Raw genomic sequence first — 18,388 nt, 5'->3', positions numbered from 1 at the left:
ACACACACACCCAGCCATCACACACACACACGCAGCCATCACACACACACACACAGCCATCACACACACACCCAGCCATCACACACACACACACACCCAGCCATCACACACACACCCAGCCATCACACACACACCCAGCCATCACACACACACCAGATACCTCATACACACATGACACACACACAAATGCAGCATCACACACACACAATGACACACACATGCAGCATCAGACACACACACACACATATCACACACATCACACACACACACACACACACACACACACACACACACAATCTCCTCTGTGGTGCAGGGGCGGCTGATCTGTCCATGTGCAGCTCTTCAGTTTCTCCGGCTGCTCACAGCTCTGCTGTGTCCCGGCACCTCCCCCTTCTCTCCTTCTCTGCCGGGATAGCAGCTAAGAGAAGGAGAAGCCGGAGCTCCGTGCACACACAGGAGGAAGTGAGTCGCTGACCTCTCATCTTGATCGCTGCTGGCTCTCTGCCTCAGCGTGGCAGCGCCGCACACACAGGGGGCGGGGGGTGGGGGCGGTATCGGTCGGGAGGAGACCCAGCATGTATGATGCAGCAGCATGACCAGACAATAGATCATGCCGGCCGCTTACGTCACTCCTGACCCCGCCCGGAGTGCGGGAGTCCTAATCGGGCTCTCTCTACGTCCCGGAAGTGGGCGGGGCTTCACCGGCGGCCGCAAATTCGGGATTTTAAATGCCCGAAGCGGGACAGCGGGACCCCGGTGCCAAAGCGGGACTGTCACGCTGAAATCGGGACGGTTGGGAGGTATGCTTTATAACACCAGCTTGAAAAATCATTTTGCAATCCAAAATGTTGGCCTACTGAAATGTATGTTTAGTAAATGCACTCAATATTTAGTTGAGGCTCCTTTTACATTAAATTACTGCATCAATGTGGCATGGAGGCAATCAGCCTGTGACTCTGCTGAGGTGTTATGGAAGCCCCGGTTGCTTTAATAGCAGCCATCAGCTCATCTGCATTGTTGGGTCTGGTGTCTCTCATATTCCTCTTGACAATACCCTATAGATTCTCTACGGGGTTAAGGTTAGGGGAGTTTGCTGGCCAATCAAGCACAGTGGTACTGTTGCTTTTAAACCAGGTATTGATACTTTTGGCAGTGTGGACTGGTGCCAAGTCCTGCTGGAGAATGAAATTTCCACCTCCAAAAAGCTTGTCCCCACTCAGGTCTGTCATCAGTTAACAGAAATATAGGGGGTCTTCCATGTTACTGGTAGTACAAAGGCTCCTCACCTAACAAAAGAAATTTACCAAATTCTGCGCTCCCATATCCAAATGTCCCATGGCATTTCTGAAGTGATGAGAGCCCACCTTACGAGTGCATGTCTCCAGAAGCATACTAGTCACTGGTACTGGTCACTACAATGGCCGATTGCAATTTTCCCTTGGCAACATTCATTGCTGCTTGTTTCTCGAAAATACCCATGGAGTCAAAATCGTCACTACACATGGGTATTGTCAAGGGGTATAATTTCCAAAATGGGGTCACTAAAGGGGGGATTCTGCTCTTATAGCAATTAGGGGTTCCATATATGGAGTCTGCAAACTGTTCTAGGAAAATATGCGCTTCAGGAGGCAAATAGAGCCCAAGTCCTCCAGAGTCTCTCCATATGCCCAAGTAGTACTGTACAGCCACATATGTGGTATTGTCACGTTCAGTAGAAGTTGTGGGATAAAATTTTGGTGCCATTTTTACCCATTTGGGTGAAAATCTAACATCTGGGGCTAAAACTAGATTTTGGTGGTAAATATGTAGTTATTTTGTCTTTACTGCCCAATGGTATAAAATTCTGTGACCCACCCATGGTGTCAATATAATCACTGCACCCCTAGATGAATTCACTGAGAAGTGTAGTTTGGGGTCACTTATGGGGGTTCTATTCTGGCACCTCATGGGCTCTCCCATCATGGCACCTGCAAACCATAACAGTAAAATCTGTCGCTCCTTGCCTTCTGAGCTTTGCACTGTGCCTGAAAAATATTTCCCGATTACATGTAGGGTAATTCAGGCATTCAGGAAAAAATGGCCCTCAGTTTGTTGTAAAAAAAAAAAAATTCTTTTTAGCCCTTAGAAAAATTAAAAACTTGGGGCTAAAACATTTTAGTGGTAAAAATGTAATTTATTCTTTCTTCACCGCTCAGTGTTATATAATTCTGTGAGGTACATGTGGTGTCAATATGATCACTGCACCACTAGATGAATTCATTGGGGAGTCTAGTTTGTATAATTAGTTCACACATAGGGGTGTCTGCTATTCTGGCTCGTCAGGGGCTCTGCCAATGTGACATCGCATCCTCAAACCATTCCAGCAAAATCTGAATTCCAATATGGCGCCTCTTCCATTCTGAGCTTTGCACTGTGCCTCAAAAGTAGTATTCCCCACATAAGGGGTATCGGCGTACTCAGGAGAAATTGCACAGCAAATTGTGTGGTGCAATTCCTCCTGTTACCATTATGAAAATCAATATTTGGGGCTAAAATAACATTTTTGTGGGGACTTGTCCGCACTGATTTTGGTAAATCTGCAGGAAAACCGCACTGTTTTTTGTGCGGATTACACGTGCGGTTTTACACCAGCGGATTCCTACTATTGAGCAGGTGTAAACCGCTGCGGAATCCACACAAAGAATTGACATGCTGAGAAATATAAACCACTGCGTTTCCGTGCGTTTTTTTTCTGCAGCATGTGCACTGCGGATTTTGGTTTTCATAGGTTTACATGGTACTGTAAACTCATGGAAAACTGCTGCAGGTCCGCAGCAAAATCCACAGCGTGTGCACATACCCTTACGTCAAAGTGACAGGGGTCAGAATTGTAAAAATTGGCCTGATCATTAAAGCGAACCTGTCACCCCCAAAATCGATGGTGAGCTAAGCTCACCGGCATCAGGGGCTTATCTACAGCATTCTGTAATGCTGTAGATAAGCCGCCGATGTTACCTGAAAGAGAAGAAAAAGACGTTAGATTATACTCACCCAGGGGCGGTCCCGCTCCGATGGGCGTCTCAGGTCCGGTACAGCGCCTCCCATCTTCATTCCATGACGTCCTCTTCTGGTCTCCGCGCCGCTGCTCCGGCGCAGGCGTACTTTGTCTGCCCTCTTGAGGGCAGAGCAAAGTACTGCAGTGCGCAGGCGCCGGAAAGGTCAGAGAGGCCCGGCGCCTGCGCACTGCAGTACTTTGCTCTGCCCTCAACAGGGCAGACAAAGTACGCCTGCGCCGGAGCCGCGGTGCGGAGACCAGAAGAGGACGTCATGGAATGAAGATAGGAGGCGACGGAGCAGACCTGAGACGCCCATTTGACCACGGACCAGCAGCGGGACCGCCCAGGTGAGTATATTATAACCTCTTTTTCTTCTCTTTCAGGTAACATCGGCGGCTTATCTACAACATTACAGAATGCTGTAGATAAGCCCCTGATGCCGGTGAGCTTACCTCACCATCGATTTTGGGGGTGACAGGTTCCCTTTAACATGCAAACCACCTCCAGGGGTAAAGTTAATACACTACAGCCGCCCTAAAAGGCAGTGTTTTACTTGCTATACCAACATTACAGGAAGGAAATGTATGCCACTGATAGAATCGCCACATGGAAGGATTAAAAAAATACAAAATAAAATGCTTTATTTTAAAGAGAGAAAGCATATTTTTCTTCTCTCCACATTACATCCAATTAATGAAACTAAATAGAAACGTAAGATGCATTTACTTTGAGCTTAAAAATGACTTCCGCAATATTCTATAAATCATTCCACTAATCTTACGTCTTCGAGAACCAGTTATTCTGCAGTTTGGGAATTCCCTATTCTGACACCACATTAAATAATTAGCTATTATATCACTCCGTTCTGCATTTCATTGCCCGTGTCAGCGGGAGGGAAGTGCAGCATTCCATCAGACCTCACAAGATGACTCTGCTGAGGTTTTCACTGGCTGACAACCGGTTACAAAGTACGGTATGTCTTTTTTTTTTTATGACTCGCAGAAAGCTTCAGCTATTTATAACGTCAATTATAATTTGCCTGGTAATTATTTGATGAAACGTATAAAATACCATGCAAAAATAGCTACATTTACAATAACAAAAAAGTCTGTCCTCTATGTCGGCTGCTTATTTACATTTATCTTTAAGGGCTTGTTCACGCACTGAGTTTTTATTGCGCGTTTTTTCAAGAGTAAAAAAACACTGCACTTTACAGTACCAGCAAAGTGAGTGAGATTTCGGAAATCTCATGCTGACACTTATTTTTCTTGCCAACACTCTGGTTTTCGGTGCAGAAAAATCTGCTGCAAGTACTAGTGTGCACATACCATTGGAGTTGCCATCATTTTTTTTTTTTTTTTTAAATCGCCTATTCAGTAAAATGGCAGCATTTGTGGCTCCTGTTGGCTGTGTTAGGAACACAGCATGCAGTTTATGGCTCCTCATCAGCTCTCAGAGGAGAATCTTTAACCCTTCCTGACCTGACACGCCACGTAGGCGGCATGTCGGTGCCAATCCAACCTGTGACGCCTATGTGGAGTCATGGCAGGATTGCGTTCCTGCAGATCAGGTGAAAGGGTTAACTAAAATTTCACCCGACCTGCATGGACAGGGGGAGTGGTACTTCAGCCCGGGGGGGTGGCTTTGCCCCCACGTGGCTATGATCGCTGATTGGCTGTTGAAAGTGAAACAGCCAATCAGAGCAATTTGTAATATTTCACCTATGAAGCTTGGTGATTCGGCCATGGCTGGATGCCACGATCTGCCCCCTCCACCGACTGACAGCGGCGATCTGCCGCCACTGTCAGTCTTTCCTCCCCTCCATTCGGTGCTCCGCTGCCCTCCTCTCCCCTCCGCCTATTTATTTTTCCACTAGGGTTAGGGTTGCAATTAGGGTTAGAGTTGCAACTAGGGTTAGGGTTGCAACTAGGGTTAGAATTAGGGCGGCTATGTGCACAAGGTGCGGATTGGCCGCTGCGGATTTGTGGCAGTTTTCCATCACGTTTACAGTACCATGTAAACCTGTGGAAAATACCGTACGGAAACGCTGCGTTGTATTTTCCGCAGCATTTCAATTCTTTGTGTGGATTCCGCAGTGTTTTACATCTGTTCCTCAATAGGAATCCGCAGGCGAAATCTGCACAAAAAACACTGGAAATCCGCGGTAAATCCGCAAGTAAAACGCAGTGGGTTTTACCTGCGGATTTTTCAAAAACGGTGCGGAAAAATCATCACACGAATCCGCAATATGGGCACATAACCCTAATTCTAACTCTAAGGCTAAGGTTAGGGGTGTGTTGGGGGTTAGGGTTATGGTTGGGATTAGGGTTGGCTGTGTGTTGGAGTTAGGGTTGTGGTTAGGATTAGGGTTAGGGGTGTGTTGGGGTTAGGGTTGGAGTTAGAATTGAGGGGTTTCCACTGTTTAGGCACATCAGGGGGTCTCCAATCGCAACATGGCGCCACCATTGATTCCAGCCAATCTTGCATTCAAAAAGTAAAATGGTACTCCATCCCTTCCGAGCCTCAACGTGTGCCCAAACAATGGTTTACCCAAACCTATGGGGCATAAGCATACTCAGGAAAAATTGTACAACAACTTTGCGGGTCTAATTTCTCCTGTTACCTTGTGGAAATAAAAAATTGCGGGCTAAAAAAAAAAGATTTTTGGAGGAAAAGAATGATTTTTTATTTTCACGGTTCTGCGTTATAAACTTCTGTGAAGCACTTGGGGGTTCAAAGTGCTCAACACACATCTAGATAAGTTCCTTGGGGGGTCTAGTTTCCAAAATGGGGTCACTTGTGGGGGGTTTCTACTGTTTCAGGGGCTCTGCAAACTTAACATGACACCCGCAGACTATTCCATCAAAGTCTGCATTTCAAAACGTCACTACTTCCCTTCCGAGCCCTGCCATGCGCCCAAACAGTGGTTCCCCCCCACCTATGGGGTATCGGCGTACTCAGGACAAATTGTACAATAACTTTCGGTTTCCAGTTTCTCCTTTCACCCTTGGGAAAATAAAAAATTGTTGCTAAAAGTTCATTTTTGTGACTAAAAAGTTAAATGTTCATTTTTCATTCCATGTTGCTTCTGCTGCTGTGAAACGCCTGAAGGGTTAATAAACTTCTTGAATGTGGTTTTGAGCACCTTGAGGGGTTCAGTTTTTAGAATGGTGTCATTTTTGGGTATTTTCAGCCATATAGACCCCTCAAACTGACTTCAAATGTGAGGTGGTCCCTAAAAAAAAAAAAAAGGTTTTGTAAATTTTGTTGTAAAAATTAGAAATCGCTGGTCACATTTTAACCCTTATAACTTCCTAGCAAAAAAAAAAATTTTTGTTTCTAAAATTGTGCTGATGTAAAGTAGACATGTGGGTAATCTTATTTATTAACTCTTTTGTGTCACATAACTCTCTGGTTTAAGAGAATAAAAATTCTAAATTTGAAAATTGCGAAATTTTCAAAATGTTTGCCAAATTTGTTTTTTTTCACAAAACCACAAAAATTATCAACCTAAATTTACCACTAACATGAAGCTCAATATGTCCCGAAAAAAATCTCAGAAACGCTAGGATCCGTTGAAGTGTTCTTTTGTTATTACCTCAAAGGGACACTGGTCAGAATTGCAAAAAATGGCCAGGTCATTAAGGTCAAAATAGTCATACAACTTAACCCTTTAAGGGCATGGCTAATTTTGACTTTCAGAATAAAGCTTTTTAATTTATTTTATTGGGGTACTTAAGCCAAAAATCAAAGTACCGTAAAACATACAGCGTTGGGAATTAGAAAGAAAATGAACATATACCCTGCTGTAAGCATGTAAGTAAAAGCAATAGTGCATATAAGTAACAAGGGGGACTTAGTAAACAATTTTTGATTAAAAAAACAAAACATAAAAGCCATCAAACCAGTGTCAAGGTGTACCCAAATCAGGATGGTCCTAACCTCTAATATTAAAACCTTAGCATGTATCAAAGTGACGTCAATGTGAATAAGGGCCGAGTAGAACCTTGGCCCGAATATGGGATATATAAAAGTAATATCCTTTTCTTTGAGCTGGACATTATGTAACTTACTATTGCTGGGTGTCCATATTCAGGCCCCAGTCCTGCTCGGCCCTTATTCACATTGATGTCACTTTGATACATGGCAACTTTTAATACTAGAGGTTAGGACCATCCTGACTGGGTACACCTAGTCGCTGGTGGGATGGCTTTTACACTTTTTATCAAAACCGATGTTTCTATCTTCGCTTTTGTCCGTTTAATGGCCAGTGTGAACATGCTCCTATATTTTGCATTCATACCAACTTATACTCCAGTTCACTTTTTTTGGCTAAGCGTTGGGAGTTACCAGCTCCCACGCTGTACAGAGACTTTACAGACCAGGAGCAGTCTAATTAGCTACGGCAGTAATTCCAAAACCTGTCCGAGGAAACCAAATAAATCATGCTTAGGATTTCCATAGTGTTACGCATGTGATTGAATAGGTTTCACTAAATAGATAATTAACACATTTTCTTTATGGAAAATACTGAAGTCATGCCCTCGCAGAGCTCGCTAAGGTACGGTTTGGGAAGCGGTGACCTATGGGACAACAACATTGCACAATATACTTATTGCCCTGATAATGTCAGAGTATGAACTACTACAGTATTCGTCTCATCTACTTAACTTGGGCAGATTTATCAAAAAGTTGGCAAACAAGTTACAAGGTTGTGGCTCAGTCATTGTCACATCCGTTGTGTCGGACTTCCTGATTGACACTTGCAGTAGACGAGGATTCATAAACTGCTTATTTTACAAGCAGTCAGTCACGCTTCATTAGTCCACTATACATCCGTACAGAAGAAGCCGAGGTTCTTGAGCTGCAGTTTTGTGACCATTTCTTGTCTTTGCTAGAGTTTTCTCTTTCACCATCTGTCTCGTATTAAGAAAGCATCAGACACATCTGGTGCGTGGACTCATTTATTTTTACTCTTCCTCTGAAGAGCATTCGTTTGTTAAAAATATTTGCATGGCACATTTCCTCTGTGACGGGGAAGCACTATCTAGGGAAGAAATGACTAGATCCTTATTGTTAGCAAATGTCGTCTCTCTTTGGAAATGGAAAATTTGCCTTACGTATTAAAATGTATCTGTACATGACAGCAAACATAAGATCTGTAGGATGCACATACTTATTAACCAATGTAAGCCCAGAAAGCCTGAACAACTGGAGACCTGGGCTTAAACATCAATGGGGGAAAAGCCTACTATATATATATTTTTTTTTTTTTTTTTCTAAATCAGTAGAATAAGATCCTCTTCCATCCTGTTCAGTCTCAAAAAACATGGAGAGGCAAATGATGGTCAGAAGACCAGTTTTTACATGAGACCCAATCGGGACCAAACTCAGACAAGAGGGGGTTCTTGTGCAAGAACAGCTTAGGAGCCCATTGCAATCCAGCAGATCATTATAATACACAATTCCCCTTGGGAGGTGGTAGTTAGCACCCTTACCATTGGAGCAGCCTGTGTAGCTTCGCAGGGGGCCAAAAATTACGTCCACCTCTGGATCCTATAGAAGGTCCACAGTCCACCATTACTACTTGCCCATCCCTGCACCCGCCTTTCCTCTTCTGTCTGACAATGAAAATACATGTGAACCCCCAGACAGACAAAAATATCCGTGACCAGATTTAGAGCCATACCAAATTGCCATGTTGGCTGCATGTGGCCCTCAAGCTGCCGGTTGTGAATCTCTCCTCTAAGCACATACCACAATCAAAGAGCAGCCAAAAAATTGCAGGAACAATGCGGGGGAAGGGGGGTCCTGCTATAAAAAGTGATGTCAGATGAGTTGGATGTAAACGTGCATTTCTTTCCATCCACAGCGACAGGAAAAGCAAGAGACAAACACAGCCGTGGCGTCCAATGGTTGGACCCCACACATCTTACCATTTACCATAAAATGACATGATGGGAATACTCCTTTGATTCTTTGAAAGGAAATAGACACCTATAGGAACAATTTGTTGTTAACTAAATGGATGTGTTTTGGGGACAAAAAAAAAAATTTGGTGCTTCACTGGACATTTTGAACTATTTCATTTTTGTTTCCCTTTACTTGGCTGGCTGCATAATAAATTAACGGAGAACCCGTCAGTGAGCTCGTTCTGATTAAGAGTTTGGAACTTTTTATGTGTTTTTCTGCCCTCCTCTCAGCTGATTTTTAACCTCAAAGACCAGCTCAACTTTTAGTTTCTGTTTATAATAATTATTTGAGATACAGGAGCCCCAAAAGACCAAGTCAGGAAAGATGAAAAACATAAAAATCGAGAGAAAATCATATAAAATATACAAAAAGCAATGTCAGGTAGAATGATTCTTACAAACATCAAGGCAGAACCACCTATGATAGATAAAGTAATCCATTTTACCTATACACCACCTAATGAGGGGCCAACCCTAAGTAATTGCCAACCCGATAAAAGACAGTAAAAGGGATTGTGGTGGAAAGGAAGGAAGGAGGAAAACTGACACAGATGATAAAGGGAGACTTGGAACAAAAAAGGTTCCCATTCTCTCGCAGAGTCTCAGACTAACTCCAAAGCATCATAAGAGCGGATTTATTAATTCATTGGAGTAAAAGAGCAGAAAATATTAAGGAATGTCTCAAAACACCGTGCCACTTTTTTGGGAGTCCCAGAGTGAGGATATCAGATCTCAGTATACAGAATATCCTTGACTTTAGAGATCCAAAGGCAAATATTAGGAAGATTCCTTTTTTCCAAAGCAAAGGGATGCATGTTCTTACCGCCATTACCAAAAATGAAGGATTAAAGGATTTCACGAAGAGATCAAAATTGGCAGTGATTGATGAGTGTTTGTAACTTTCCTTTTTTTTTTTGCATCTCTCTCAAATGAAGAGAGACAGGAGTAAGGCCAAAAGTTGTGTAGAAAGGTACCTTCTGCCCTTCCGCATCTCCAGGAAATGGGGTCAGTGTAGGCAATACACTTGAGCAATTTAGAGCCACAGATGGAAGATTTATAGGCTAGTAAAACAGTCTGCGTCTCTGCTCATCATGGAGAAAGGCCCAAGTCTGCTTCAATTTGACATGCAAGGAGGCAGAGATTGGTCTGGTGGAGCGAGAATCAAAGAATCTGCACCTGATAGTGTAAGCGGGAATTTGACCTTTTTCAACTCAACTTTGATGTTGTCTCTGGTCACAAGTCAGCACAGATGAGTTTAGAAACGCCCAGATAAAAGAGGTAGAAAGTCCCCATCTAAACAAACTTATTGAAGGATTCTAAGTTAAAGGGGTTGTCTAACCTTCTATCCTCAGGAGCCCACTGCTCCCCTGCCTCGCAGTTTGCCGGGGGGGGGGGGGGGCTGGGAAGTGTGGTCCTGATGATTGACAGTTCAGAATAGTGGTGTGGTTGAGACGCCTGTCCAAATTGTGCACTTTCCAAAGCTGAAAACAAAGGCAGCTTTTCCTCTGCAGCATTACAGGAGCACGGGAAAGTCAAGCGATCATGCCAACTTCAGAGCGATGCTTAAAAGTGGGCTACAAAACTTAAATACCTCTGATCTTGAGAATGAAGATTTTTAATAAGCAGAAAACTGAAAAGTTTTTCTAAGCACTTTGCAATTTTACCCATTTAAAAATATGACACACGCCTTTTAACTTATAGCAATGTGCAGGGAAATAAGAAGTCTGTAAAAGCAAAATGGTTACATTTTTGTTTTTACAAAACCAAAATAAAAAACAACACTTTTTTGCTTCTTTTTTTGCATAATAAAAACTACGCCTTGAGAAAATGAATGAACACAATGTAAATCTTTATTGTATATATTAATATATATACAAAGAACATCTTGATAAACAAATACATGAAAAAGATAACTTCTCAGGAAAAGAATAAGGGGGATGCCAGAGTTCATGAGTATGATGACCTGTCCCAGGGATCAGATCAGTGGGGAACAAACACCCAGCACCCCACTAAACAGCTGTTTTTACCTCCAGACGGGTGTGGACTTCACCAGAATAACACAGATCCAATTGAATTGGACAAGAGCTGCAGTTCTTGGCAACAGCTGCGACCTACAGTGAATGGAGCTGTGCTTTTCTGGCAATGTTCACTCTTAATATCCAGTCCATTAAAGGGAGTTTGCGGGGTGTCGGACCCCCGTCAATCCTAAATAGATGACCTGTCCCTTTGTCAAGTCATCAATATCATAAGCCTGGGTAACCCCTTTGAAGAAAACATGTCACAAAACTTGATTTTCCCCCATTGTTAGAAACTTTACAAAAAACATATACCGGTACTAATGTATTGACTTCTATCATGATAATGCTCAAAGACCCAAAGTTATGATCACATGAAGACGGAGCCGCTCTGCTCAGGAAGTCAGAAGTGCAATTGGTGCGTCTTGAGGTCATGGCTCCTGTCTAGCTGTTCTTAAACAGGTCGATGCAGCTTTGTAATAAGGACATGTTATTCTGTTAAGGAAACAAAGGAAGAAACCATTATCCATTGAAGACACAACCAATTTTCAGATTTTTCCTTTTGTTGGATACCTTATGGTTTCTCTGATATGGACATATGGAGGGCTTTTTTTTGTTGTTTTGCAAGACAAGTTGGAGTTTTGAAGGACACTTCATTTAACCATAAATATATGTAAGCAATACCATAATTATTAATTTTTTTTATTTAAATTATTAGAGACCTGATCTTGTGATCACTGTGAAATCCATGATCTCTTAAGGAGCCCAACCGAAGCCCGAGGGTTACTGGAGTAGAAACCTGGCAGACATGGGAGCCTGAAGAGTGCCCCTAAACCCGCTCCATACAGCTAGTATGCACATCCTACCTATGCTCCGAACAATTTCGTCAAGTTATGTAAAAAAAAAAAAAAAAAAAAAGTTTTGCCTAGTTATGTAAAATATAACCAAGATACTCTGCATGATTCTCTCTATGATGTTCCTGTCTCTACTTCTTCTGCAGACCACTCTAGCCCTGGAGGCACAAGGTATTCTACATTGTATCAACATGGCCAAGAACATGCCGCTTTCCATAGTCGCTGGCCTTTACAGCCTACAGCATATGCATTTATAGCAGAGATTTGCAAGAGCAGCATTGAGCCAGGTCACACAGGAGCTATGGTCACTGCTTTCTGCATGTTATGGAGTCCAGAACGTCAGTCCATCAATGACAAAGTCAATGTTCGGCGTAAGGCTAGGTTCGCATAGCATTAGTGCCATCCGTTAAACGGATGCGCTAACGCTAATGGCCAAAATCTCTTTTTCTACAATCTCGCCAACGCATGGTACCATTGCGTTGGCATGCATTAGCAATAGAGGTCTATGCACAGCGAACACGTCCGTTCACTGTGCGTTTGACATAACGTACCTGAAAACGCGGTAAACCGGGTTAGAGGGTGCGTCACAAAGTAACGCATCATCGCTAACGCATGCCGATTTTGACATGTGTTAGGATGCGTTACGAGAATGTAAGTCTATGGGCGGGTTAACGGATCCGTTACATTGCGTTAGTGCCGCTAAGTAATGGATCGCCCTAACGCAATGTGAACCTAGCCTTATGAAAACTGAGGCCATAGCTGTTTAAGTTCCAAAATGATGCGAACCTTGCAGCCATGTCAGAAAAAGACTGTCCAAGTAGCAGAGTGTTTGACAATAAGTTTTACTACTTTTTAAATGCAATCTCAAAAAATAGCCTTAAAATAGGCACACAAAAATTGGCGTAAATCAAAAACAGGCTTAGAACACAAAAAATAAGGCAAAAACAGGAGCAAGTGTAATAGAGATGAGGGAACCTGAATGTTAAAGATTGGGATTCGTATCCAATGCTGAATGCCGAACATGGGCTTCTCCTTGAAGTCCATATTACAGTTAAGGAGCAAAAAGAGAAAGCATGAAAAATAAAAAATAAAAAAAAAGGAAAGAAAGCGAAAATGCCAACTCTTCCGGCCATGACTATAGATATATTGTTGATACCCAATATCAGCACAAATATTCAGCAATAAACAAAGAACTTCTGGAACTAGAGATTCGCACGTTGTACAACAAATTACCTTATTTTGATGTGAACTGATAAAATATAGTTACGATCTAACACCACAAACCTTGGCATGCTTAATTTCTAGCTCCGTCATCTCCACCAGGTTTTTTCGGAAAGCAGATACTCTTCTCTGTTTAAAGCTGGTCAATTCTAGAACAGAAGTCACAGTAAAGGAGAGATTTCCAAAGAAGGAAAACTTTTGCTACATTTTTTTCAACTCACAAATGTCTATTTATGAAAGATATTTAGAATTGAGAGTCCTCAGTGGTTGATACCTAAGCTAAGCCCACCAGCATCAGGGGCTTATCTACAGCATTCTGGAATGCTGTAGATAAGCCCCCGATGTATCCTAAAAGATGAGAAAAAGAGGTTAGATTATACTCACCCAGGGGCGGTCCCAGTCCGATGGGAGTCGCGGTCCGGTCCGGGGCCTCCTATCTTCTTACGATGACGTCCTCTTCTTGTATTCACGCTGCGGCTCTGGCGCAGGCGTACTTTGCCCTTGAGGGCAGAGCAAAGTACTGCAGTGCGCAGGTGTCGGGCCTCTCTGACCTTTCCCGGCGCCTGCGCACTGCAGTACTTTGCTCTGCCCTCAAGGGCAAAGTACGCCTGTGCCGGAGCCGCAGCGTGAAGACCAGAAGAGGACGTCATCGTACGAAGATGGGAGGCCCCGGACCGGACCGCGACGCCCATCGGACCCGGACAGCAGCGGGACCGCCTCTGGGTGAGTGTAATCTAAGCTCTTTTTCTCATTTTTCAGGATACATCGGGGGCTTATCTACAGCATTACAGAATGCTGTAGATAAGCCCCTGATGCCGGTGGGCTTAGCTCACCTTCGATTTTGGGGGGGGTGACAGATTCCCTTTAACAGCTAACTGTGCGGTGTTAATATAGTCATGAGATACAAGTACGCGTACAGGGGTTTTCTCATTGTTAGGATATGCCATTACTTTCTAATTGGTGGAAAACTGGACTACCACTAATCATAGGAATTGCTCTCGCTAGCAGTTCGATGAGACCACATGAAAAATAATTCCCAAATATGCAGATACATACTAGATAGATTATCTCAATATAAAAGGTTTCTGGCCAGAGCCCAAGACCTCCTTCATATGTCCAGTTTTCCAGTACATGTGGTATCCTTTTTTTTATCATGGATCCAACACGTACCCATTATAACATATGGGGCTGCTCACGTCTGTATTTTTCTGGCAGCATTGATGACAAGAGTCTATACAAGCCTATAAGTCCGTGAAAAACCCGTACAGAATACGAATAGCATCAGTGTGTCATCCATGTGCGTTATTGAGTAACACTGAAAAGTATAGGAGAAGCTTTGCAATTTCTTTCTTTATCCTTACTGGAAAAATACAGATTCCACACTGATGAAAAACAGATGACACCAGTACCATTTTTTCATGTACGCAATTTATATGGACTTGTGAAGGAGGCCTAGGACTGCATTCACATGCTGCAATTTTATGGTGCGCTCGTGGGAGAATCTCAACTTTTGCCATCTAAGTGGTTTTTCATCCACCATTGAGCAATAAATCGCCTGTATTATTAGTGCAGGCACGGACTGGCTGTCTAGTAGAGGCTCTCGATAGTACGTCGCAGTATTACATGTTCTGCACGGCTTCCTACATGTACCACGAAAAGCAGCTCCTCTGGGCATCAGGGGAAGATGGCTTTCTTTTTGGCTAGCCGGTGTATAATGTAGAGGAGCCGGAGAGACCTCATGTCCTCAACATACAGAATAAACACATTATTCCGCTTACGATATATCTCTCTTTATAATATATCTACAATTTTCCTCACTCTTAATTTTTTCTTAATTTTGGGACTTCAGAAGCAAGTTACCAGTTTTCCATAACATTACAATATCAAGTTACAATATTTTAAACATACAATGGTAGATCGGGCGCTGACGAGATTTTAATTATGGTTACGGATACTAGTCTATCGTTTTTTTTTCCCATTCTTGCACTTGTTGGAAGGAGAAATAGTCCAATGTGCAATAATAATACCAGGAGGGTATTGCATCTGAAGAAGGAAGTGATGATGGAGAATGGAGAACCACTCATCCCTACCTTGTTTACCAGACTCCGAAAGCTTCTCAAATTTCTGGCAGCACTGCTGTTGTTGCAACTCAGCCTGCTTCACGTCTTTGCTTTTCAACCTGGCCTTATCGAGAGCCTTGTTTGAGTTCTCATATTCGACCAGGCTCTTTGTCCTTCTCAGCAGAAGGTCCTGAAGGACGTTGGATAGGGCAAAAAAAAAAAAAAAGATTAAAAATTACATACATACACATTATATATATTGCATGCAACGCTGAGGACGCAGCGTGGAGAAGGGGGCAGAGCTCATGTGATGTCACAAGTAGCAGGGACGGGTGCGTGGGAGAGAAGTTTGCCAACGCATTTCGAGGGGTTTCTCCCCTCTTCGTCAGGGCCCTGGAGTACTAGTCAACATCAATAATTGTTGCTGCAAATAATAATAATTCACACCTTTCAGCTTCAGTGTAGCGCGGTGACCCCCCCTTTTTATAATATACGAGTTTCACTTTTTGTATTGAAGAACTGAAATAAATTAACTTTTTGTTGATATTCTAATTTTGTGAGAAGCACCTGTGTATTTCAAAGTTTCTTATTTTCAAGTGTACTATTGATTTATTAAATAAAAATTAAAACAATGGTTACTCTTTAGTTACCATTTCTGTTTTAAACCTTAATCACTAAGGCTACTTTCACACTAGCGTCGGGCTCGGCCCGTTGCTGTGCGTCGGGCCGACGTTCCTGACGCTAGCGTTGTCTCCGCCGCACAACGGGGGCAGCGGATGCATTTTTCCAGCGCATCCGCTGCCCCATTGTGAGGTGCGGGGAAGTGCGGGGAGGTGGGGGCGGAGTTCCGGCCGCACATGCGCGGTCGGAAAAAGCGGACCGTCGTGAGCAAAAAACGTTACATGTAGCGTTTTTTGCTCCCGACGGTCCGCCACCGCACGACGCATCCGTCGCACGACGGGTGCGACGTGTGGCAATCCGTCACAATGCGTCGCTTAATGTTAATCAATGGTGAAAAAACGCATCCTGCAAACACTTTTGCAGGATGCGTTTTTTCGGCAAAACGACGCATTGTGACGGAATGCAGTTAACGCTAGTGTGAAAGTAGTCTAAGGAGGGAGCACATGGGCCATTAAACGGCACTTTACCTGCTGCTGTGCTGCCTTCAATTTTGGGGATTTATTTACAAGGTTTGGTACAGCTCTTTTGCTGTGCTCTCTCACAAGGGTTATTATGGGTAAGATGACCTTGTACTGAAGAACTTAAATAAATTAACCTTTGATGATACATTAGTGAGAAGCGCCAGTATATCTCCCACATACCTTGGCTGCCTCAATATTGAGCATGTAGTATCTTAAGAGTTCTGACAGCTTTAAGTCTTCGTCTGATGCAACTCTGGCTTCTACTTTCTGAAACAAAAGAGATGGCAAAATATGCAAGCTCCAAGTGCGATATTTTTGCAAGAATAGCAAAAATAAGTAAAAAAAAAATCTATATAAAATAAGCAGCTTACCCTTAGTTTTTCAAACAATTCTGCTAGCTTCAGTAGATATCTGGGTGGAAAAATAGGATGAATTTTGGTGTAAAAAGAATAGTAATGAAGGCAAAGAAAAGTATTAGTATAAGATCAGGAACGTGCAGCAGCGATAGGGACACTTTTACAGTTTATTTTGCTGGTGTGATAGAACACTGTAGTCGGTGTGTAGTACACAACCATTTGTATAAGGCACAGTCATGGATACCACTGATGCCTGGATGTGATGTGTGTGGCAAGGTTTATAATGGCATGACTACAACCCGTGTTACTTGCTGCTTTTACAGAATGATTTCTTACCTTTAATATTTTTTATTTATTTTTTATATAGCGCTAACATATTCCGCAGCGCTTTACAGTTTGCACACATTATCATCACTGTCCCCGATGGGGCTCACAATCTAAACTCCCTATCAGTATGTCTTTGGAGTGTGGGAGGAAACCGGAGAACCCAGAGGAAACCCACGCAAACACGGAGAGAACATACAAACTCCAGTGCTATCCACTGAGCCACCGTGCTGCCCTACATACAATATTTAGAGCCTTACAAACAAAGCTCATTACACATATTATAGAAAAGGTTTTCCATTTCCAATTCTTCATTGACAATAACTAGTGATGACTGTAATTATACAGTATCAGAGGAAGATCAAGTGGATTACTTGGATTTTTTAAGTTTTGCTCTTTAAAAGATCCATTGCTAGAGACAGACAAGACTTGGGTAGATATGCAAGTAAAGGTTTCAGGCTGTCCATGTAGTGCACGGATGCACTGAGCATTGAGAGAGATGCTCAGTGTTGCCGCTCTGAGCTCTGTAATGGAGGACTCATGCGAGGATGACCTTGCTTTAAATCAGGATGCCCTAATTGGGGTTTTAATATTGGGTTCTCTAAACCACACCAAAATCTTGTGCGTTCCCTTCAAAAACCTTTACCAAACCAAACAATCAATGGCGTACCACCAATAGCAGCAGACCACACAACCACCATGGGGCCTGTGAATCGGGGGGAAGAGAGAAGGGGGATGGTATTAGTGCGGGGGCCCCCCGCCTGGTATCACACATTCAACTGTATCGGCATCGTGGATGATGATACAATCAGCTCCCCCCTCCATCATTCTCCCTGCCCGTCTGAACTCAGACATCACTACATCGCTCACGCTGTTCTGAACAGGGCAGGGCTTCAGATTACACGCTAGTGAGACTGGAACGAAGGAGGGATCGAGGAAAGGTGAGCATTTTTCTTATTTATTTTTTTTTAGTCAATAGAAGCAATTATACTGTTTAGAGGGTTATGTGGGGGCCATTACACTGTGAGCAGGGCATTATACAATGTGGAGGGTTGTGTTGTCGCTATCCTACTGTGTGTAGGGGTGTAAGGGCCATTATCCTGTATGGGGGGCCATCATACTATTGGCGTCACTGTGGGGGCATCATACTTTTCTGTGTGGTGACTGATATAGGGTACTGTGAAGGAATTCACTGTGAGGGTATCATACTATATTTGGGGGCATCATACTTTACGGGGTCCATGAAGGGGGTACCTTAATGTGAAAATCTGCCACTTAAACAGACGACTGCTGTGGATTTAATTAAGGACTGATGCACATCAATAAGACTGAAGAAGTCCTTTAGGCTATGTGCGCATGTTGGGGATTGTATGCGTTTTTTCGCCGTGGAAACGCATACACAACACAAC

General features: G+C 43.1%; 1 protein-coding gene across 1 annotated transcript in view; it reads right to left on the bottom strand.

Annotated features, from left to right (window-relative positions):
• Nucleotides 1–10,839: 10,839 nt before the first annotated feature.
• Nucleotides 10,840–18,388, bottom strand: part of SNX5 (sorting nexin 5) — a 99,450-nt gene continuing 91,901 nt past the window's right edge. Inside the window, exons 9-13 of the mRNA XM_077282833.1 lie at nucleotides 16,671–16,710; nucleotides 16,480–16,566; nucleotides 15,188–15,347; nucleotides 13,161–13,246; nucleotides 10,840–11,517 (exon numbers count right to left, since the gene is read on the bottom strand). Of these exons, the coding sequence (XP_077138948.1) occupies nucleotides 11,467–11,517; nucleotides 13,161–13,246; nucleotides 15,188–15,347; nucleotides 16,480–16,566; nucleotides 16,671–16,710 (424 nt within the window). The 3' untranslated portion in view covers nucleotides 10,840–11,466. The remainder of the gene's footprint in view (nucleotides 11,518–13,160; nucleotides 13,247–15,187; nucleotides 15,348–16,479; nucleotides 16,567–16,670; nucleotides 16,711–18,388) is intronic.

Source organism: Ranitomeya variabilis, chromosome 2 (genome assembly GCF_051348905.1).
Source record: "Ranitomeya variabilis isolate aRanVar5 chromosome 2, aRanVar5.hap1, whole genome shotgun sequence".
NCBI lineage: Eukaryota > Metazoa > Chordata > Amphibia > Anura > Dendrobatidae > Ranitomeya > Ranitomeya variabilis.
The sequence above is the reverse complement of the archived record's forward strand: the minus strand, read 5'-3'. Positions and strand labels throughout refer to the sequence as shown.